Genomic DNA, 24,204 nt, shown 5'->3' with positions numbered 1-24,204 from the left:
CAGGAGGATATCCCTACCCCCCATGCTTAACAACTGACAAATTGGGATAATTTTGTTCTCCAGACACTAAATCTGTTGACACTTGTTCCTAAAATGACTCTGACTTTTACAGGCGTTGATTTCTATGCTCTAAACATTGGTTTTGTGAAGAGATTGCAGATAAAGTGTTCATATCGAGCTTTTGGAACTTATAGATATTTTTTCTTCTACATTTTTAGCATTTTTATTTTAATAAATGACCAAAAAAGACGGATGTACCAAGTACGATACAAATTAAAACTAATATATATAAATTGTTATTCAATTATTTTTTTTAATGGCCAGGTTCAATAAACACCGTTTTCAACAAATAGATTTTTCTGGCAATTATTTTGGGCTTTAAAGGGTCAAAGGCGGAACTACTCCGGCCCACCTTAAAATCTGACGTCACCACGAAGCTCCGACCCTGTGAGGTGAACGGAAGTAGATGAAAACAGGCAGGCCAGAACAACTGTGGCAGCGGAAAGACGTCCGTCCGTGCGGAGCCAAATACCAAAATACTTGAGTGTAGTGTTTGTTGTTCAGTTACCAGTTCCGGATGGTGTAGAAGTAGAAGACAGGTCAACATGGTGGCTAACTGGGAACATGTCTCGATGACGCTGAAACTACGGGTGTCACTTTTCGCCTTTCTTTTCCTTTTTGTCGTCTCTCTTGGCGACGACAGACTGCTCGGCTCACGAAGCGCCCGAGCCTCTACGGAGGAAGCGGTAGAAACTTACGACATATACTACAATTATAATGAACTAACAAAACGTTTACAGTCGTTAGCCCAGAAATACCCTCACATAGCTAACCTGTCGACTGTAGGGCAGTCCGTGGAGGGCAGGCAGCTGTGGGTGATGCGGATCACCAGGGACCCCGACAGGAAGTCACTGGGGAAACCTAAATTTAAATACGTTGGAAACATGCACGGCGACGAAACCGTGTCCAGACAGGTGCTGGTTTACCTAGTGGAGTACCTGCTAACCAAATACGGGGAGGAAGAGCGCATCACTGAACTGGTGAACAGCACGGATATTTACATCATGCCCAGCATGAATCCCGACGGCTTTGAGAAGTCCACAGAGGGGGACTGCAGTGGTGGTCACGGCGGTCGAAATAACGCCAAAAATAAGGACCTAAACAGAAGCTTTCCTGACCAGTTCGACAAAACCACCGTGGATCCAGCTAATATCCCCGAGGTGATGGCAGTGATGAGCTGGATCCAGGAGAAAAAGTCAGTATTTTTGGCGTTATTTGTTTTAAACACGCAGATTCCAGATCTTTTTGTCCAGCTATTTGAGGTTTTGACTCGTGTGGCTTTAATACTTTAGCTTCACAGCTCTTTGCAAAGGGGGAATACACCTCAGATTATCCTACATTATAGGCATTTCTCTTTCATCATCACTTTTATACAGAAAGGTTCACAGTTTCATCCTAATTTAATGTACATGTCCATATGTTGAGCCTTTCTAGCGTTAAAGCTGGGGTTGGTTAAAGTCCTTATTCTTTATAGTTGTTCATGATATTCAGCCAAGAATAATTTGATGTGTCAGCAGTCAAACATGATCAAGTCAATTGTTCATAACTCAGACTGACAGTCTTTTTGGTGTTAGATTCTTTCTTTACTTCATGGCAAGTATAGACATGAATGTTATGCTAACAAAGAGTTTGGAGCACTGTGAATTTTATGCTTTAAAGCTAGTGATATAAATCTGTCTTTATCTCCTTAGATTTGTGCTGTCAGGGAACTTGCATGGTGGCACTGTGGTTGCCAGTTACCCTTTTGATGACTCAGCCTCCCACGAGCAAGAAGGTCACTACAGCCCGTCGGCGGACGATGGTCTGTTTCGCCACCTGGCCCTGGTATATTCCCAGAACCACCCTGTAATGAAGACCGGTAAGCCTCACTGTCCTGATACGCCAGAAGAAACGTTTAAAGATGGCATTACTAATGGAGCGGCGTGGTACGACGTGCCAGGTAAGACAGCCAAGTTTCTTTGTTCTTATTGATCTGTGTGGGGCAGAACGCCCTCAATAATCTATCAGGGTAAATGAGGTTATCTCACTGGATTTAGCTGAATAAACTGAGCTTCGTTAATCATATAATGTTTGTTTCTGCTAGAACTAAACGTATGATGTCCTTGTTTGTTTTTGGGCGAGGAAATAACAGACTGAGACACTTTGTGTGTGTGAAGGCATGGAGATCAGTGGAACCGGTGTGTTGTTTCTTTGAATGAAAGATGATTGTTGTGTAAGATGGTTATTTAGTCATTGTTCTGGAAAGTCTACTTTGCCAAGCAGGTGAGTGTGGTTGCAAGCTGAATGTTTTCTGTTACAGCTGCATTGTTTGCATTGTATGTAGGCTGCAAGCTGTTTGAAGGGTCTGGCTTAGAAATTATTTCAGTTTTCTTCACACATTAGAGATTAGATAAAACTTTATTCATCCCTCGGGTGGTTTCCTCTGGGAAATTTTGTTTTCCAAAAAGCACAGCACCGACAGAAGTTACAGAGTTACACATGTTACACATGCACTGCAGGCAAGCAATCTTCTAGAGATGTGAAGGATAGTGCAGATGTAGAGTATCCAGGCAGCACTATCACCTAAAACAGGTAAAACAAACTATTTATGTTGTGAAGTTTAAAGATTTTTTTTAAAGATTCTTCCATGATAGATTGCATGCAAAATATCTGCATTTGCATCATTCCAGAAATGGCACATGGTAAATCTTCTTTAAGGCTCTTTATTTCTTCATTAAATATAAGCGTGGTTAAAACAGAGCCGTTATAATAGCGGGGCATGGCCTTCCAAAATCCATGCAACAATTCATGCAAAGATGGCGGTCGAAAAATAATTTTCAGTGGGGGGTAAGCTTTTTTTTTTTTGTTCTTCCTCCTTTTTTTTTTTGTCCCAGTGATCATTGAGTTTAAGATTAATCTAGATAAAACTTCACAATAACTGCCTCCAAAAGTTCCCACACTTGGTTCCTGATAGATTTCTAGTAGCAAGACTTCTTTGTAAAACACATTATAACGCAGTGTTCATCTAGGGTTCATTTATTTCGCTGCCTTGTTTAACACATGATAGCCAGTTCACAGACTCTTTAATACATGTACATATAACAGAATAGAAGTCTTATGCTTAGTGCTTTGAAACACAAAGAGCTTAAGTGCTTACAGTGCTTTGGGATTTTGACCCTACTCCAAAACCAGAAGTGCACTGCTCATCGTGTTTGTGTCTGCCAAAGCCTGTAATTATGCAACATTTTAGAGCTGGAGGCCTTTTATGGCTCTGTGGGCTGACTCTTTTCAGTTGTCAATACACTGCATGTATCAGTTTCTTACATGAACTAAACTAAAAGCTGTTTGTTTTGTTTCCTTGACTGCAGTGTAATTTAGGCTGAAAACAAGCTCTTCTCTGAACCTGAGGGCCAGAAACTCAGTCAGCATGCTCCTCTCCACCTTTCTTTTGTTGGCTTGTCTGAGGGGTTGGGAGTTGGTGATGTGTCTGGAGCGTCGGGTTACCAAACCGCTCTTCCTCTGTATTGCGCTTGTAGTAGATGTCAGGTTAGCGGTGAATTTGCCTCAACCAGATTAACTGCTTTGATTAAACTCAAGCTTTGTGTAACTAGCGTGTCTTTTACTCTTTTTACTTGGGTGGCTGTAGGTAGAGCAGGTAATCTACTAATCAGAAGGTTGGTGGTTCAGTCCCTGACTGCTCCAGTCCCCAGTCTGCATATCTAAGTATCCTTGGGCAAGATACTGAACCCCAACTTGCTCAAAGTTGAGTATGAATGTGTGTGAAGAACGAGCTTTGGTGTGTAAAATGGTGTGAATGGGTGAGGGATGTTTTTGAATAAAGGATTAAAGTAAAGAAGCGCTATATATAAGCACTTGTTCTTCAAGTTTCTTATATGAAGCCTCCTAGATTTATTAGTGGACCTGTCTTCTCTATGTGCAAGTCTGCAGATACTTTCAAAGTCTGAGCTTTTTTATGAATATAGTATGAAGGTAACTCTGAGTAGGAGTATGTATGATAAAGGTTTTATGTTTATAAAAGTGTCTGTCAACCAGCTATTTGAGCAAAAATACTTAAGTGTCATCTGACTGAATGCACCTGTATTTTCCAATTTTATAGTCTATGCAGTTAAACTCTCAATATAAATATGGCTTAAAAGTAAGCACTATTTGTTCTTGTTTCAGTTTGTCATTAAATGGAACAATATTTGTTTACCGCTTAGAGAAAAGGAAACACTAAATCATCGCCTTAAAGGCTTAAATAGCAGGCAGTATATCCCCGTACTTATCAGAAACACAGTGAAAGAAAAATTAATGTTCAGGTTAAATATTATGGATCCTTGACTGAAACATCCACTATTTACTCTTTGGAGATTCACATTGTTAGTATGAGACACTTATTGAACCTCTTAGCAGCGATAGTATTAATATCTCACTGATGAAGGTAGTGCCAAGAACAACCTTTGAATTGACAATGGGTTCATCTGTCTGCCATGCCACAGTGGATGAAATGTCACGACTAAAACCGGACTAATGGCAGATGATGGAAGCGGTCAGGCCATTGTGTGACGTAATTAGTCATCCAGGCAAAGCTCCAGGAATCAGGAACAAGGGATTTGTTGTTTGGGAGTCAGAGCTTGAAATAATAATTGTGCATAACATGCAATCATGACCTATAATCTTTTGACACAGTCTATTGTTCGCGTGCTCTTACTTTTGAACTGTGCTTTGTTCATGTAACCAGATCTGATGTTATTGATGATGTGTGTTGCTGTCTCCAGGGTCTTATCTGTTTGAAATATTTTTGGCTCATTTAGTTGCTGTCTGTGCTGAAAGAAACACATCGCTACATAGACACTTACAAGAGAACAAGGTCCTGAATCTAATTTTACTGCATGAAAATACCGCTCCACAGCCACGATAATCTGACGGCTCTGCCAGTGTCTGAGTTCACTCACGCTTCTGATAACACTTTTAAAAAACCAGTCACCTGACATTTATACTCTATGCCCTGGGTTGCTATCTTAAATGTTTGACTCAGCTTCTTAAATCATCACTCTGAGTTCAGGGTGTGTCACTGGATCCGGTACAGACAGGACATTTAAGGTTGGGGCTGCTCCAGGCCTTTTTGTGTGTTTATCCAACTCCTGCATATGCAGGATGTTTGGTTTAAGTGATTTGCCTGAAAGACAGCGAGACTTGGCTAACATCTTATGACCAAAGACAAGCTTCTTATTTTTGTCATGTTGTTGTAGGCAGTTGGATTTAAACATAGTTGAAACAGGGGAATGACACTTAGTGCAGTTATTCTACTTTAACAGGTGAGAGAGTTTAAGACCTGTGTGCTGCTGGGTCGACAATGCCCCTACTCTCTCTGTTGTGAACACAGTGATTAAAGCGTTACCCTGACACGTCTAAATACACCACCCATATTCCAAATAAGCCCAGAGGCCATGCTTCCTATTAAAAAGTCAAATCTGGCTGGTAGCTTTAAAAGTCACAGTTTCAGATAGTTTAGTTGTTTAGCTGCAGCAAGAAGGAAGCTTTGTATTAAAGACTAGCTTTAGTCTTTGGAATTCTTTATTTAGACTGTTGAACCCCCTTTACAAAATAAACTTTGGTGTTTATACCATGTAGACACACAAATGATGACTATATTTTGACCCTCATCTTATGCAATGACTGTGTATTAGAAAGGGAATCTTTCAGTGGTTGGTACGAACATAAGGTTAGAGAGCCGTAAAAATGCATTTGTGTTGGCATAGGAAGAGTTTATCACTTTGCTTGTAATGTCCCTTTTCAGCTTCCATTGAGTGAACTGGCAGACACTCTCTGAGTTTGGGGCAGCCAAACAGCTGTCGCTTCACAAGGGATGACTCAGAATAACTTGTATTTTTCCGAGGCTGCTCTCTGAATTGAGTGTATCATATCACCATCTGTCCTTAGGGTGGAAGAGATTCATTGAGATTTTCATTACTGTGTTTTTTTTGTAACATAGTAAAGCCAATAATACAACAGACAAGCAAACCAGGTTTATAAAATGGTCAGGAGTATGGCTATTTGGAAGGGTACTCAGGGGATTCTACAAGCAATCATAAAATTGCACAAATAATAGTAGTTCTATTAGTATTTTTAAAAAAATGATTGCAAGTAGTGTAGACTAAAGTGGTGGGTTTTGTGACAAGGTAGGGGCTTTCCATACGCTTTTTTTTTTTTTTTTTTTTTTTTTTTTACATTTTCCTTCTCAGATTTACTTGCATGTGGCTTTGTTGTGCATCACAAATTTTGTGTGCCAGCATTTTCTGTTGTCTTGTGGTTTGCATCTTCCTCACTGAGGCTGGTGTAAGCTGGTTTATAGAAATTTTGACAGACCCCCTGGCTCAACTGTGTAGGATGAGGGCAGAGGGGAAAAAAGAGAAACGAAGCCCATATAGAAACAATGAAATGTGTAACAACAAACCAACAACTCTGGGCACTTGGTAGGGCAAGCAGCCCTATTGGCATACATGTTTGGGGGCAGAAGTGTCTGTTGCATTTGGTTCCCGGGGCCACCAAGCCAGGAGTCATGGAAACCTTGCAGCCAGGAAGCATCTGACTGCCTGCTCATGTTCCACAGGGATGAACAGCCTGCCCTTCTGTGTGTGTTTCTGTTTGCATTACTGGACTGCAAGGTGCCTTGCAAACCCCAGATGTCGGGGCTTGTTGCCACACTAACTCCCTCTGTAAACTTTGGCACTGAGGGGGACAAAGACAGGCTTGAACTTTTCCAGACAGAACCTCTGGTATAATAAACAGTTCTGGCACTGCTGGATTACCGTTCAGGGCAGAATAGTATGCGGAATATGTATTTTTTGCATCTTTTGCATGCATATTTTTAAATGTGACTTTAGTATCAATTTAGCTGTTTCTAACTTGTGCTTTTATGTACATGTTTTTTATGTTCTTTTTCTGTTATCCAGGAGGGATGCAGGACTACAACTACATTCATGGAAACTGTCTGGAAATTACCATGGAGCTGAGCTGTTGCAAATACCCTTTTGCTTCTGAGCTCCAAAGGGAATGGGATCTAAACAAGGAATCCCTGCTAGCCTACATAGAACAGGTACATAAGAAATAAATTGTCCATAAGATATGATGTGTCGTTTGTTTGTTTATATAAAAGAATAATGGCACAATCAACATCTCCGTCATGCAGTTTCTCCACTTAAGCCAAGTGTAAGGTTCTTTAACTTTTGTTGAAAATCATAATGGTCATTTAAGAAAATGCATACAATAAAAAAAAATGTGGAAAAAAATTAGCCAAAGCCACAAAGATGGTATTTTCAGTGAATTAAAAAAATCACGTTATTACAAGTGTTTTATAGATTAATACCAACTGTAGTCAAACCAGTGATTTTATAACCACTGAGGGTTTCTTTGCACTCAAATTACTGCTGTCTTCCAGGTGCACATCGGTGTTCGTGGCTATGTGAAAGATGCAGTTAGTGGTGCTGCCCCTAGCAATGTCAGCATTGTGGTAGCAGGCGTTCGCCACAACCTGACGACAGGGGAATATGGGGACTACTACCGCCTTCTGTTACCAGGAACATACAACATAACAGCTGTGGCTCCAGGGTGAGTGCACATAACAGGTTTTTTACAAACAGAGGTTATTTATTAGTGGAAACACTTAATGCTGGGCCAGATCTCTAGTTTCAGTTCAGTGACCAGTGACGGCCCAGAGGTTGCAGATTGCTCCCTGCTGATTGCTACCAAGGGTTTTTTTTGATAGAGTTTAGGCTTGTTTGTTGGGTTAGACCAGTGGTTCCCAAACTTTTTTTGCTAGGGCCCCCTTTGTTTTACAAGAAAAATGTTGCCCCCCCCCCCCCCGCGCACGCGCGCACGCACGCACGCGCACAAACACATCCTCCAACCATACACACCCATATTTTGCTCCATTGCGGTTTTCTGTTACGCTACGTCCACACCTACACGGGTATTTTTGAAAACGCAGCTGTTTCTATGCGTTTGGACCTTTCGTCCACACGTAAACGGCGTTTCGAATCACAGAAAACGGAGATTTTTTTTAAAACTCCTTTTTTGCGTTTACGTGTGGACGACAAAGGTATGTGCCTTTTTTCACGTCAGCTGTGCGCCACGTTATTGTTTACATGAGATGAATTGCAGAATGACAGATGGAGACAAAATATTGTTACTGTTAATCTGACCATCTTCAGTTTTTAAACGCTTAAATATACATACACAGTTACTTTCCCTCCATTTAGAAAGGCAGAGGTGTCACGGTGTGATTATTTTACGTGTAGTTGTTTTTTTTCCTGTGTAATAATATTCAACATTGCTGTCAATACATTTTTCAAAAAATGCCTCTCTGTGCAAAATGGGTTCAAAAACATAAACAACTGTGGGATACTGTTTCTCCGTGATTTAGACAGGGGAAACAAATCGTGGCAGGATCAGCCTGATATTATTTGTATCCCACTGTAACTTTACTGTATAAAGAGCTAACATCTCCAAAATGACAGGAGTAGTTAGTCATTATGAGAAGTGTTTGTGAACTAAAAATCAAGAATGTGGGATACTGTTTGTCCGTGATTTAAAGAGCCCAGCGCTGCTCCCGATGCAGGCAAAAGCAATTCTGCAGGGGAGACCTACCTTGGCACTTGTGCAGGTGAAGCTAAAGGGAAGATATGCTTCACCATATTTTCTAGTCTTTGGCTTAGAATGAAGTTGGTTTGGAAACATATTCAGCCATGCTTCATCTCCTTTTTTTTTTTGTACAACCTATGCCAGATCAATTTTTAATTTGGCTCTCAAAGATCATCAAATAATGAAATTTTGTCCATGTGACTGACGTACTTAACCAAATGTACCTCCCAGAAGTATTATCTAACCATCACTCTTTGTTAGTGTTTGTTAAGTAGTTTAACATGTGTTGCACAAGTTACTTGGCAAACTTCCTGATTAAGAGACTAAAACTACAGCTTAATACTTCCTTGTGATGGGCTCACATGTCAACAGGTTTACATTCCCACTGAGGTATACGCGGTAGTTGGTGTCATATTACTGTAATTCTGTCAGTTCTCAGCCCTGTCTTTTTTTTTTTTAATCATTCATCATTCATGAACTCGGGACATGTGATTGTGACATGTGTTGCATACTCAAAACCAGCTTTGTGGTAGTTCCTGTTACAGTCGGCCTCTCAGCGATCACATTTTCTCAACATCATGCACACACATAAACTAAAAACAACAGCAATCACACTGTTACAGCTGATAATATTTACATGAACTGAGCTGATCTCAGCCCACATGATCTGTGAACATGACCTGTTCAGCAAAAAAAAAAACCCACAGAGATCTCTCTCTCTCTCTCTCTCTCTCTTTTTTTTTTTTTTTTTACATCCTGTCCTCATTAGATTAAAATCTTTAATACAAGAACAAACACTAAATGTAATCTATGTTTACACACGTTGCCTGCATAGCAAGCTACGTGACTCCTAAAACACATACCTGACGTACATAATTGGATCGAAACTTGGTTAAAAGAAATGGTTTTCTTATGGTACACTCAGTGGAAAGTTGTGTTGTATAACAGATTAAATCTCTTCAACATGTGCTTCTTTCCCTATACAGGTACATATCAGTGACAGTCAGCAGTGTCGAGGTCTCTGAGGGCAAGGCAAAAGAACTTAACTTTACCTTGACACCTGTGGTCAGTGAAGCAGCAGGTAGCAGCACCACTGTGGCTACAACCTCAGTGCAGTCCATCAGCCATCCAGACAGTTCCACTGCCAGCTCTTCTGGCTCCACCCAGACTCCGGTGGTTACTTCTGTTTCTCCAACTTCACACCAACTGGCCAACCAGCCACAGGAATTCCGTCATCACAACTACGCAGACATGGAGCTGTTTCTACGGAAGTACAGCAGCGAGTTTCCTTCTATTACCCATCTTTACTCTATTGGACAGTCTGTAGAAAAGCGTGAGCTGTATGTGATGGTCATCTCAGACAACCCTGACACTCATGAGCATGGTATGTGATGATATTTGATTTAATGTTTTATTTTTTTATACCAGTAAATCTTGAAAAACATCAAATGCAAACCAGAGAGCATCATTCTATCTGTTACACTCTCCCAGGTGAGCCAGAATTTAAATATGTGGCCAACATGCACGGCAATGAAGTGGTGGGTCGCGAGTTAATGCTCAACCTCATAGAGTACCTGTGTCGTAACTATGGTACTGACCCGGAGGTCACCGAGTTGGTCAACAACACCCGCATTCACATCATGCCTTCGATGAATCCCGATGGCTACGAGGTAGCTGAGGAAGGTAAGTAAAGGGGTCGTGTGCATATTCTGTAGAGTTCTTTACAGGCTTTACTTATGGCTTTTGGATACGTAAGGTGTAACCTTACAGGCCTTAAACAGTAATTTGACTAAACGTTCCTTGAGTCTGTGGCAACTATTAAATTACTACCTTTGCTAATGAAACTGCATTACAAACTGACCACACCACATTGGTGTATACTTGATATCTTTAGTGGTCACAAAGAAAGAAGCAATTGACCCTGGAGAGAGACATATGAGGAGTAGCTGTTCTTCTCGGCAGAATTATATTATCTCCTTCCACGCTCTGTCGTCTGTGTTAAAATAGCTTTCATTTCCCTTTGTGAGCACGTGAGTGTCCACAAAAGGAAGTGTATGAAGTCATACATAAGTGTCTGACTTAAGGGAAAGTTTGACAGGGCATATCCTCTGTTTGCTAACAGCTACTGTTGTTTGCCTAAGGAAGTGTTGTGGTGGAGGAGCCGAGGCTGTGCATATGCTGTGGTTACGGATGCATGTAGATGGCTGCTCACCGGTGTTTGTTTCCTGACAGGTGATACAAATGGCTACAAAGGGCGTAACAACACCAACAATTTTGACCTGAACCGCAACTTTCCTGATCAGTTCGCCAACATCACAGAACCCAGACAGCCAGAGACTAAAGCTGTGATGAAATGGCTGAAGAGCATCCCTTTCGTCCTGTCAGCCAACCTCCACGGAGGCACGTACTGTACAGTGGTGTTTCAGTGTCGCGGCCAGCTTTTGAATGTGGTGATCTGCTAAGTGTTGTTAAAATTTGTAAATATTTTCTATGTTTTATGGTTATGATCTTTAGTGTTTTTAGTGACGAAAAATAATTTTATGTTCACAGACTACGTTTTCTTTCCTACCCACAGATTCAGATATTATTATTCGTGTGTGTGTGTTTTACGCTGTATTATTTTTGTTGTGCAATTCAGGGTCCTTGGTGGTCAACTACCCCTTTGATGATGACAAAGATGGGAATAGTTACTACAGCAAGTCGCCTGATGACGAGGTCTTTCAGAGGGTCTCTAGAGCCTACTCACAGGTAACTGGACACCGTTTGCTGTAGGAGCTGTTTGAGCCTGATGCTTATAGTTTCAACTTTTAGTACTAATGGAAGCTCATTGAAATCTGTGGAATGACTGTTTGAAAACTTGATGACAACAGTGATCATTGTTTGGTTTTACTTGTATGCAGGAAAATCCTCTGATGCACCAAGGACACCCTTGTGAGGACCTGTACCCTAATGACTATTTTAAGGATGGCATAACCAATGGTGCCCAGTGGTATAGTGTTCCTGGTATGCTTACACCTTTCATTAATTTTGGCATACTTCATGTTTTTAAAAATTCACAAAACCCTTTTATATAAGAGTTTAGCCTTAATTAAGATCTACTTGAATTCTTCCTGGCAAAGATTAAGCAAGAAAGGCATTAATGATGCCTTCACAGATATACCCCATGTTATGTGCACTTCTGCTGCTATACTGTCAAGTATGCCGCCCTTAAGATGTGCGCTGATACCAAGCTGGGTGGTCTTTCTCCTTCTTAGCCTGGGGTACTCTGCTTTCAGTTTTTACAGAGAAGATTTCAGTTTTTTGTTGGTAAGACCTGAGGGATAGTTTTCTACTTTGCCCTCAGTATGTCTTTAGTAACCGAGTGGTCAGCTATTTGCATGAGAGAGTGTTGGCACTGCATCAGTAGTAGTTAAACTATGTTTTCTGGCAAGAGGGCAGGGAAAAAAAGTGTTCCTGAGACAACGCAGTGCAGCCTAAAGGCACTATGGTGATTTGTAGTTCTAAAGTAGGTTTTGGCCTCGTCACCGGAATAAAAGAAATTGTGATTTTTATTCTATCAATGTGTAAATTGTATATTTTTAATGTAGAAAAGAATTCCCTAATTTTTATATTTTTCACAATAACTTTTTTAAAATTATTTTTTTATGTTCTATTAGGAAATTGTCAGATTATTTACCCACACAGGTTCTTGATATGACTCTAAAAAGGAGTGCATGTTTTTTCCAGGTGGCATGCAAGACTGGAACTACATAAACACAAACTGTTTCGAGGTGACAATTGAGCTGAGTTGTGTCAAATATCCTCTGGCCAAGGACCTCCCAAAATACTGGGATCAAAACCGGCGATCCTTGCTTCAGTTTATACACCAGGTAGTAAACATAGATCTCAACATTATCCTGAGCCTTCAGCGTAATTTTGCATTCACTCATGTTTTTGTGGGCATTTGCGTCTTTAGGTTCACACTGGCGTGAAGGGCACAGTTTCAGATATGTGGGATGGTACGGGAATTCCCAATGCCACCATTAGTGTTGAGAAGATAAACCACAAGATCACTACAGCTAAGACTGGAGATTACTGGAGATTGCTGGTCCCTGGGACTTACGCTATCACTGCCTCTGCTCATGGGTAACAGCTTTATTCAGAAGGAAAAACACAGTAGCCACATGAAATCTAGTTTCAGTATGTTTTTGTCTTATTGTGACCTTTATTTCTGTTATTCTGTTATGTTGTCTAGTTATAAGCCTGTGACGATCTACGCCACAGTCTCAAAGGATCGAGTGGAGGTGGTGGACTTCAGACTGACATCTGTGCGCTCAGAGGGTAACCGTCATTCATCCAGTGGCCCCCGACCCACACAGAACCCATCTGAGAAGGAGTTTCAGAACTTAATCAAGGAGCTCTCTGTAGGCCAGGGTTTGGATGAGTTGGTGAAAAACACAGCCACCGAGAGCAACTTCCGCTACCGACCCTCCAAAGAGATGTCGGCTTTCTTGAGAGGCCTCACGCTTAACTTTCCCCACATTACATATTTACACAGGTAAGAAGATTTTATTTTCCCCTAAACTGAGTTTGAACCAGTCTTTATTTTACTGCAGTGACCTATATTGTTTCTTTTTTTTTCTTTTCTATGTCCAGCCTGGGCCAGAGTGTGGAGTATAGGACCATATGGGCTTTGGAAATCTCTAACAAACCAGGAGAATCTGAACCGTCCAAGCCAAATATTCGCTTTGTAGCAGGGATCCATGGTAATGCCCCAGTGGGGACAGAGCTGCTGCTGGAGTTTGCTGCCTTCTTGTGCATCAACTATGGCAAAAACCCAGCCATCACCAAGGTGTGCCTTAAGACCTCTTTATGATTATAACAACAGCATTTTTATCAGCTCTTTTTGGCTTTAAGGGACTTTAAGCTTGATTTATTTCTCAATGAACATTTAGTACCTGTGAATATATGACTGTAATTGTTCCTTATCTTTCTCCAGCTGATCAACGAGACTCGCATATTCATTGTTCCTTCTGTAAACCCTGACGGACGAGAACAGGCTGTTGAGAAGCAGTGCAAATCTACCCAGGGCTTGACCAACGCTCATGGCAAGGACCTGGACACAGACTTCTTTGGTCAGTTGTCTTGATTTCTGCATGTGTGAAGCTGAAATGAAAAACAGATTTAAAAGATCAGCTCTTCAAGTCAAGATTTCTTTTGAATGTAAAAAAGAAATGGTTGACATTTACAAAAGACAAAAGAAAAAAGATTGTCCAACATCTCTTTTTTTCTGTCCTCTTTAACAGGCAACGCGTCACAGCGTTTGGTGGATCCCCAACCTGAGACCAGAGCGATGATGAACTTCATTCAAAGCCACCGCTTCACTCTGTCTGTAGCCCTTGATGGAGGCGCCCTTGTTGCCACTTATCCTTATGACAAGCCTGTCCAGACTGGTAATACCACTATGACAAGAAACAAAAAGTATATTGTGTATAAAAATCTGAGAACAGGATAGCTCTTTGCTGATGCTGCATGAGTGCAACGTGACATTGGGCACCACTTTTCACACATATGAGATTCAGGAAACATTAAAATTAAATTGAGTTTGGAGAAAGTGACATGTGAATGAGACAAACATCCCTTGTGGGCCTTTTCAGAAACCCAACAACGCTTGCTGTAGCTCATCATGGATGACACTGTGTGCAAGATTTACTGAACAGGGAAAAATAGCATGTGACCCAATATCCAAATGGCGCTCATAGGTGTTGTTAGTTTTATGGGTGATTTACAAAAGATTCGCACTGTTTTCCAAACACGGGGGTGGTCAGTGCCTTTCAGTATCAGTCACAAAAAACAAGCACGTCAGTGTATGTGGGCCTATGTATAGGCTGAATGCTGACTGGTTGAAAACTAGGCTGGAAAAATGAAAGCGGTCAAGACACCTTGGAGACTAAGATACCAAAGTTTAAAAAAAAAATACAGAAGGTGAAGTGGACACTTTTCATTGTTTTATCACTCTGTTTCACTTCAGCTCTTTGTCATCATATAAATTTGCTCCTCTCTGTCGCTGGCAGGACCAGCAAGCACACAAGTGAGAGCAGCCCACAGACCAGTTGTTTGTGACACTGCCCCCTGGTGGTAGTAAACATGTAACTGATGGTCTGTAGAGCTGATCGCAGAACCATGTTTTCCCCATTGCAGGCAGATAAATAAATCATTTGAAAACAGTTTCCTTAAAATCGCTGGTTTCACTGTTTAATTATTAAATCAGTTATTTTGTTTTTCAGTTGACAATGAAGGCACCTTGAAGTATTTGGCAACTGTCTATGCCAGCAATCACCCCAAAATGCACCTTGGGAACACTGAATGTTCAAATAATGGGCAGAGTAAGTCATACGACTGCAACATATTCTTGTCATGTCGGTCATGCAAATAAGTGGTTAATGGTGAAGTTTTGCTTTACTCATTAGGCAACATCCCAGATGGAGTTATGAGAGCAGCGGAGAGACAAAGTCATCTGGGAAGCATGAAGGTAAGTGTGTGTCTGTGCTGTCATTTTCTGTAACTAAGGTGGCATCCGTCATGTCATTGTGTACAATCTAAAAACAAAAGGCACTACTTCATATTTTATCGGAAATGGAGTCAAGAGTGTTTGTTTTGAAAACTTCCTTGACAATTCTGAGAATCTTGAAGTTCTTTTGGAGTTATTGATCAATGAAAATGAGAAGTAAAGCATAGGAAATACATCAGCTTATGTCCACATCTCCTTTCCAGGACTTCAATATGGACTTTGGCCATTGTCCAGAAATCACAGTGTACACTGGCTGCTGTCTGTTTCCTCCCGCTGAGCAGCTGGCCACACTCTGGACTGAGAACAAGAAGTCTCTGCTAAGCATGTTGGTAGAGGTATGATGCATGATTTTATTAGGGAACTGCAGCGACATTGACATTTATTTATTTTAAAAGTTATGGCTGCTGTAATACATAGTTTGTATTTTAATGAACTGTCCTACAGCCACGCATTTCTCTTTGTTTCTGCTCCTTCCAGATCCATAAAGGTGTGCGAGGCATAGTGAGAGACAAGACTGGAAAACCAATTGTTGGGGCGATCGTTATACTGAACGGAGGAGTGAGGCTGTTTACTGTGGAAGGCGGCTACTTCCATGCCCTGCTAGCTCCTGGCACTCACAATATTGAAGCAGTTGCTGAAGGCTACCAACGCCAGCGTCAGAAGGTACGCTCTTCAATAGAACGTACTCGCTCGCAGGAAGAATAATATAATAGTTTACTGCTGTACACACAGACGCACACACGGTAATTATTTGTTGTTCAGAAGTTTATCATGAGGAGCTTCATTTAAAACATTTGAAGCTTTTAGTCAAAAACATTAGAAATATGATTATTACAATCATCCCACGCAAAGATTGCAGATGGACAAAATAAAGCAACATAAAGACACATAAATAAGAAAAACTCTACTACTACAGGTCTCATTTATGGTCTATATCTATGCAAGGTGTGGGACGTAGTAGACAAAATCTCTCCATCACCTCCACCTTTCCTTTTGGATGCTCTGCCATTTGAAGCATGGGGTAGGCCAGCTCTCTAAACAGATTTTCCTTGATGGTGTGTCCAAGCTCCAGACTGTAGGCTGTGAGCTTCCCGCATGGCTTAAAGAGCAAGGGATCCACCACTGAGTGATAAATCTGCTGGTAGTCTCGCACTGTGAAACCGTGGATCATGAGCTCGTCACTGGAGTTTCCCTCTTCAGTAGTGACAACTCTGCGTGGCAGGTCTAAAAGATCTGGAAGAGCAGCGGCATTCCTTATATATCTGTCATCCAAGGGTTTTTTGTGGTCCGTTTCTTTTTGCTCCCACACAAGGTGCAAATCGTAAGCTGGAGCCAGCAAATATTTTCTCTCCTTAATCGTCTCGCCATATTTCTTAGGACATCGAATGCTCTGCCTTAGACCATAGGGACGCATCTCATACCTCTGGAAAAAAGAGTGGTGTCAGTTTTGGTTGTGCCCCTTCAGGTTCTTTTGTGTGTTTATCATATATATTCCAACAAAAATATACTGTTACTGGGGGGGGAAGAAACCATTAAGGTACTTACTCCTTGGTGTATTTTCAGTCAACATCACTTAAAAAAGGTCTGAAAATGTGGTTTTAATCCTTAATTCCTGAACTATAAGTACAGCTTTCCCATTTTTCTTTACACTGGATCGTAAAATCACTTCTTTGCTGCTGAAAACAATCAAGCAGGTTGCAAAAAGTAAGTCCTGAGATTCTTGTAATTTACCTCTGGGGTGAGTAAATTGAGATTTTTAGCACTTTTTCAAACATCAGACACAACCTGCACCAGATTATACAAAGCAGGCGCACCTGCGAGTAGCTCTTGCTGATTAGATAGTTAACAAGCCCAACTTCCAAGGAGCTTCAGCAGAGTGCTTAAAAACACTTTACCTCTCTGACAAAACAGTTTGATGTTTTCTTTTTGTTGCAAGTTTTAAGTCCTTTAATAAAAGGACCAAAAAAACCCCTAATGAAACTTTGAGGTCCAAATGCTTCAAATATCTTTTGAGTTGTTTGTGAAATCCTGGAAATCTGTTTGAAGAGCCTTGATTGACATGACCATCGACTTTCATTTTTTTAAGAAGCCTCTGATGACTACAGGAGAGAAGTGATTCTTATGTTTGACAACTTCCTGCTATCTAACTTTTAAATATTTCTGCTATCTTTTAGGTCGTGGTATCTTCCTTTGAAGCTGCTAACTCCATCATCATAGAGTTTGACATGGACAACAACATCTTTGGCCTTCCCAGAGAGTTTGTTGTAGCCAGTGCAGGTAAGCATGTCTTATAATGCAGCTTTTTGTCACCTGCTGAGAGCTGACGTCGCATGAATTATGCTCCTTGTTCATGAACAAGATAGATTTTCAGTGTTTCAGTAGATTATGTATTTCAAATTAAGTCTTAATGGTGCTAAAATCCACTGGCAGTGACTGTAGATCTCAGCTCTTTTGAGCAAGAGTGTAACTTTATTAAATTAAGAACAAAGTGTACATAATGCCAAGTCATGCGTGCATATTCTGTTCCTCCCCACAGCTGCCACCATGACAGCACTGGTGGTGACAGCGTGCATCATCTGGTGCGTGTGTGCCGCTAAGTCTAATCGCCAAAAAGATGGCTTCCACCGTTTGCGCCAACACAGAGACGATTATGACGACGAGGTCCGGCTCACCTCTATGGGCTCCAAAAAGTCCCTGCTTGCCCACGAGTTTCAGGACGAAAGCGAAAGCGACGAGGAGACGTTGTATGCCAACAAAATCTGAGGAACACAGCAAAAGTTTTTGTTTGCTCGGTGTTTTATTTGAAGCTCAGCCCCCTCCTCGCTGTCTCCCAAAGATCAAACCCCTGACCCACGAGGACCACCATGAACTTGACCTCCGTCTCTTTTTATGGCCAGTATGAAAGGGATGGAGACTGTTTCTGTTACACCAGTATATTCTGAGGACCCTCTCCCTGCCATCCTGTTGATGTCTGGACTGCAGGGGCTGCTTTTTTTTCTTTTTCTCTGCAGATATCTCTGATCAACTTGTCAACATATGGAGCGAGGAAGAAATTAACAAAAGGAGGGTTAAAAGGTGGAAAGGTTCACTCCACCTTTGTCCTCATCCAGCCCTTATAGCAGCTTGCTGCTTTGTTTTGTTTTGTGTTTTTTGTTGTTGTTGTTATCCGAGCCATCCAAGAATCCTCTAAGACGACCACACATCCTGCCCGGCTGAGACATCAAGCCGAAATGTCCAAATAACTTTAGATAAAAGTGCGTTATTTTCCTTGTTTCTCTTCACTAATGTCTGTGAGCACCATGTATTTATTTTTATAACTGCTTTGAATTAGAAAGTAGGTTATTTCTGTGTCCAAGCCTTTGGGAGACTGAATCCAGTTCTGTGCCTTGGCTTCTATAAAGTTTACAGTCTCAGTCAGGCTGTAATGTGTGGCAGTAAGTAACATACTGGAAATATAATACCATAATACTGGAATTTGATCCATCTTATACTCAGGTGGAGTGAAAGAGAAACTTTTTTTTTTTCCTTGCCTCCTTCTTCTGCCGCCCCCTCCCTTTCAAAGATGAGTGGAACCATCACGGAGAATGTTACAAGGCTTGAATGAAATGTTTACCAGAAAGTGGAGTGTGGACTTGATATATTGGGGGGGGGGGGTGATGTGGGTTGGAGGGACTTGCACAAATTGGAAAGAATCACCCTTAATTTTTGGCCACAAAAAACAATGAATCTTTAAATCTGTAATCATAAAAAGAATGTATTTTTATTTCCTTTTTGTTTTAACAATAAGTTTGTTTGCAAGATAATTTATCTGTATATGGAAACTTAGTACTTTTGTGTCCATCACCTTTTGATCACAGATCACTATATGTGTAATCTTTCGCTATGATTTGAGTTTTTATCTGAATATATTTGGCTTTTTTGCCTTTTTTGTACTAAATATTTTGATCACAGAATGAAAACCAGGTTTGACCATTCATGACTGTCTAAAACACCCACAATATATAAAGGTTTTATAATCTTGTATCTTTCCTGACTTATTTTAAATTGCAGTGATTGAGATAATTATGAGTTTGGTTGAAGCTTTTTGTGTTGGTAGTCCATCAGAGACCCTTTTGTCACTGTGTGAGGAACAGTGACAGCTGGGCTCCAGTCCCCAGCAGCACCGTTTCAAATCACTGCGCTGGATCCTTGATCTGTTAAGTATCTCCTGGGTTGGAAATTCACGCTGTGATTTCTTTACATGGCAGTAGTTTGAAGCAATACAGGTGTGTTCTCTAAAGAATTTGCCCTGATTTTCAGTTTGAGAAGAGATTTCTTGACATCTGTGTAGGGAGATACTTTTGTACATTATTTTTCTTAAACTGTGTGTGTGAGAGAAAGTGGCACCTTTGAAGTTAAGTGCGTGCCACAGTCGGGCAGTTTTGTGTGAACATTTTATATGAACTGGAATCAACTGTAAATAATGTTGGCAATTGTAAAAGGGGCAGCATCTCATGTTAACCATGAAACTACATGCAACAAAACATTTAAAATCCTCTTTGTGATGTGCACAAAAACTCACAGAACACAATCAAATAAAACTTCTCACAACACGTTGCTTTTGCGTTTACTTGTATGAAGAAATGAGAGTAACTTAATCAATAGGCAGTTTTTTTTTGTACTAAATTAGTAGGAAACTGGGGATTTTCCACTTCTCAAATTCCCTTATCGAGGAAAACTGAGCCAAAAATGAATGAGGGAATTTATTTCCCAGATACCTGCACGTGGAGGTAATTTGTACTGATGGAAAGCATCGGGGGCGTTACTGGGCTTAAGCCTGGGTAATTTTTTCAGAACCCCTTTTGGAGTATAATTTGTTTCATAGTTTGATGCCTGACTGACAACTGTATAAAACAAAAGCTACAGACAATATTAGTTAGCACGGTGGTTAGCACTGTTGCCGCACAGCAAGAAGGTCCTGAGTTCAATCCCACCATCAGGCAGGACCTTTCTGTATGGAGTTTGCATGTTCTCCCCGTGTTTGTGTGGGTTCTTCCTGGGTACTCTGGCTTCCTCCCACAGTCGAAAGACATGCAGTTAGTGAGGATAGATTAATTGATTAATCTAAATTGCCCATAGGTGTGAATGTGAGAGTCTGTGTCTCTGTGTGTTAGCCCTTCGCCAGACTGGCAACCTGTCTAGGGTGTACTATTGACTCCAAATCTCCCGACCACTATGTCGATCTGAGACAGCGAGACCAAGACCACGTAAAAGTGGTCTCGAGACCAATACACAGCAGTATATTCACAGTTGAAACCAGATATTTACATACACTTTAGGGAAAAAACAAAGTTTTTTTTTACTGTTAAACATCAATTTAGAGTAAACGTTTTTGTTTTAGATAAATAAATATTGAAATATCTTTTGAATTAGTTAAATGTCAAAATAAAGAGAGAGAGCTATTTTTTTTTATCACTTTTATCAAATTTAGGAGTACATATACACCAAGTTTATTGTTAAATAATAAGAAAACTCCAGACGATTCCATTCTGAGCTTAAGAAGCTTCTGATAGGTTAGTAGAGTCCATGTGAGTAAACTGGTGGCACAGCTGTGGATGCATATAAGGCAAAACACAGAGCCTGTTTCTTTGACATGGGAAAATCAAGAGATGTCAACCAAAACACCAGGAAAAGAATTGTGGACCTGCATAAGTGTGGCTTAATTTTGAATACAATTTGGTGCCATTTGCAATTAAGGAATACAGACAATTTCTCTCTTTACTCTTAAAGTTACCAAATATGTTTTTTATATTTATCCATCTAAAAAATAAACATTTAGTCTGATTTGATGTTACAATTAAAAAAGTATTTGTGTTTTTATCTGAAGAGTATGTAAATATCTGGTTTCAACTGTATATTTGATGATGTTGGTGTTTGGCTTGATTGTCAGCACAGAGAGGGAGAGAGAGAATGAGGACAGAACAGAGATGGAACAAGAGCAGGTGAGACAGACATGTTAGTCAAATGGTTGTTTGCCAAAACTCAACAGAACGTGTATCTCGTACCTAGTGTATCTTTTTAGGTTTGTTATTTTTCAAATTCTATATTAATTAAGTTCTGCAGGCTTGTTTGCACAACAAGGCTAAATAGTTATATAAACTTTTCTGAATCTAAATAGTGGACTTTGGTAGAATTAAAAAATAAGTGTAGTGCAGGTCTATGATGATTTTCAGTGTTTTGATTCTGGTTCTGTCTTGGTTACGTCCTAAAGTAGTCCTGATTTTGAACTGTTGGAGTCCTGTTTTAATTCCCAATCATATGTGATTTGTTTTTCCTATATGAAGTCATTCTTTTTTGAACAAAACTCAAAACACAGCCAAATAAATCTTTCAGTCATTTCTAACACCCCCCCCATCCCACATGCATACTACCTTTTAGGGCTAAGCCCCAGGTGTATAAAATGTCTGGCTCCGCCTCTGCTTGAAAATAACTTAAAAGTTTATTTTGTGACCCAGAAAGAGTAATATTTAAAAGTTTTTTAGCTGCGCTCCTCCGCCATTGCCACATTTGCGTTTTGGACGAAATCCAGTATCTGACAAGCACACCAACCACAGAAGCAGCAGCAATGATGAGAGCAGGGGAGATGCAGCGGATTGACCCCAAACTTAAACTTATACAGAGTTCATTCCCGCCACAATATATGGATTTCCGGAAGTGGGGTCAGATGTTACCTTGGTTACACAGGCCTAATGTAGAGTAGATTTTTTTTTTTTGAAAACTTTATACAATCAGGCAATCTGAGAACAAAGCATGATGTATAGACCAGCAAAGTCATGCTACATGTAATTAGCAACCACTTTATTAGGTACATCTGTTCCACTATTCATTGCAGTAATCCACAAATCTAATCATCCTTTTGCATCAACTCAAAGCACTTAGACATGCAAACATCCTCAAGACAGCCTGCTGAAACCAAACCGAGGAAGAATGATGAATGAATGTGGCATTGCTGTTGTTGTCAGATGGCCTGGTGTGAATATTTCATAGGAGTGGGTTAAAAAATATATTTTCCAGTTCAAATTGATTATAACTTAAATGATGCGATATTGATTCATTAAATCCTGAATCGATTTTTGAATAAATATGTATTTTGTAAGAATCGCCAGAATCTCAGGTTAAAGCTATTTCAACAACCACCAAACAGCTAAAACAGCAAATGAGAGCAGGCAAACAGATTCCACACAAAGATGTAAACACAAAGTGCGGCCCCGACGCATCAAAATCTGTGAGTTGTCGGCTTTCTCACCCAACATGCTGCTGTGGCTGAAAGGAAACATCTCACAGATTCTGAAGCTGCAGGTTTTGTCACTCTTCAACCAAAACTGACTGAACAAGCAGCAAAAGAAGATCAACACTACACTTCACATTTAATAAATACCATCACAAATTCCCTCTTACTTTCGCTGTTTTGCTTCCACCACAATAAAAATCGCACTTCCTGCACAACCCTCTCTCTATCTGTGTACTTCAAGAACAGTTTTCCATTCAAATCTCTGTTTTGTGCATGATTCACTTGGTTATGCTTTTCTTCTCTGAGCACTCAAAGTGCTTTATACAACTAATTCATTCACTCAATCTCACCCATTCACACAAGCACTTTTTCCTAAGCTGTTAGTGCATTCATGAATGCACCAATGTAATGTAATGTAAAAGGTTAGTATCTTGCCCAAGGATATTTGGCATGTAGACTAGCGGAAAGCCATATATCGAACCACCAACCTTCCGATCAGTAGATGACCTGCTCTACCTGCCTGAGCTACAGCCAGGTGTGCCACAAGGTCCTGTTTGGGACGTTTATTGTTGTTGTTGTAATTGCTTCCTCTTCAGCACCTTCTGAGCACTCTTAAGGACATTTCTTATCACTACTATACAGATAATATTCAGTTGCATATCTCCTTTAAGCCCCAAGATGTTTCCAAACTACTTTGCATAGGCGCATAGAGTCCATTAGAGGTTGGATGGCTGATAACTTTCTTCAACTTAATGAGGAGAAAACCAAAGTCCTTCTTTGTGCTTCCGATAAATTTGTGCCCAAGGTTATGGAAAATGTAGGTCCTCTTGCTACATTTGCCAAATCCTCTACTAGGGATCTTGGAGTATACTTTGACTCAGCTCTGACTTTGGACGTTCATGTTAAATCTCTGGTTTGCTCCTGTTATTATATTTTAAGAAACATTGCTAAGCTGAATCCATTGTGTCCATTGTGTGTCCATCCATTGTGCTCAGAACTCAAAATTGTCATACACGCATTTCCTTCATCTCGTTTGGACTATTGTAATTCTTTGTTCACTTGTTTATGTAATGCCTCCTGGGAACGTCTGCAGGGTGTTCAGAATGCTCCTGCAAGGCTTCTGACCTTGTCTTTCAAGTACTCTCATGTCACACACCTGTTGATCCAGCTGCACTGGCTCCTCATTAAATTCAGAGTCTGCTTTAAGAATATGACTTTAACATTAAAGGCTCTGGATGAACAGGCACCAACATATATCAGAGATCTTTAATATCCATACATCGCCAGCAGGTCCCTGAGATCATGTGATCAGGGCTTGCTGGTTGTCCATTATATGAGGCTGAAAACAAAAGGTGACAGAGCTTTTGAAACTGTGGCCCCCAGAGTCTGGAACTCTCTCCCTTTGAGCTTGGGATCTAGGGACTCACTGATCTCTTTTAAAAAAAAACAGCTAAAAACTGATCTTTTAAAACTCGCTTGTGGTTAATTGTGGTTTTTATGTTTTAGTTTCTCAGTAAAGCACGTTGTGATTTTTATGTTGACAAGTGCTACACAAATAAAATGTTACTTAGTGAAATTAGTAAGTACAAACTATGTATAATGGTAGTTTTTCTGAAAATCCTAAAAAAATGTATTGACAAAATAAACTAAAAATAGACATTATTGAATGTTATAGTTTTAAAATTGGATAAAAACTGACTTG

The 24,204-nt window shown here is 40.4% G+C and overlaps 1 protein-coding gene across 1 annotated transcript; it reads left to right on the top strand.

The window, feature by feature from the left end:
- Positions 1-451: 451 nt before the first annotated feature.
- cpda (carboxypeptidase D, a) lies at positions 452-19,824 on the top strand. Its single transcript, XM_087850953.1, has 21 exons — positions 452-1,255; positions 1,752-1,999; positions 6,996-7,138; positions 7,481-7,650; positions 9,669-10,066; positions 10,174-10,365; positions 10,915-11,082; positions 11,321-11,430; positions 11,583-11,685; positions 12,409-12,551; positions 12,638-12,807; positions 12,917-13,219; positions 13,318-13,513; positions 13,661-13,796; positions 13,968-14,114; positions 14,949-15,047; positions 15,132-15,193; positions 15,436-15,567; positions 15,710-15,895; positions 17,407-17,509; positions 17,769-19,824. The coding sequence occupies exons 1-21, from the start codon at positions 606-608 to the stop codon at positions 17,993-17,995; spliced, it is 4,086 nt and encodes a 1,361-aa protein (XP_087707079.1). The 5' UTR covers positions 452-605; the 3' UTR covers positions 17,996-19,824.
- Positions 19,825-24,204: the final 4,380 nt, after the last annotated feature.

This window comes from Neolamprologus brichardi, chromosome 14 (assembly GCF_056152115.1).
Source record: "Neolamprologus brichardi isolate AB-2024 chromosome 14, ASM5615211v1, whole genome shotgun sequence".
Lineage (NCBI taxonomy): Eukaryota > Metazoa > Chordata > Actinopteri > Cichliformes > Cichlidae > Neolamprologus > Neolamprologus brichardi.
The sequence above is the reverse complement of the archived record's forward strand: the minus strand, read 5'-3'. Positions and strand labels throughout refer to the sequence as shown.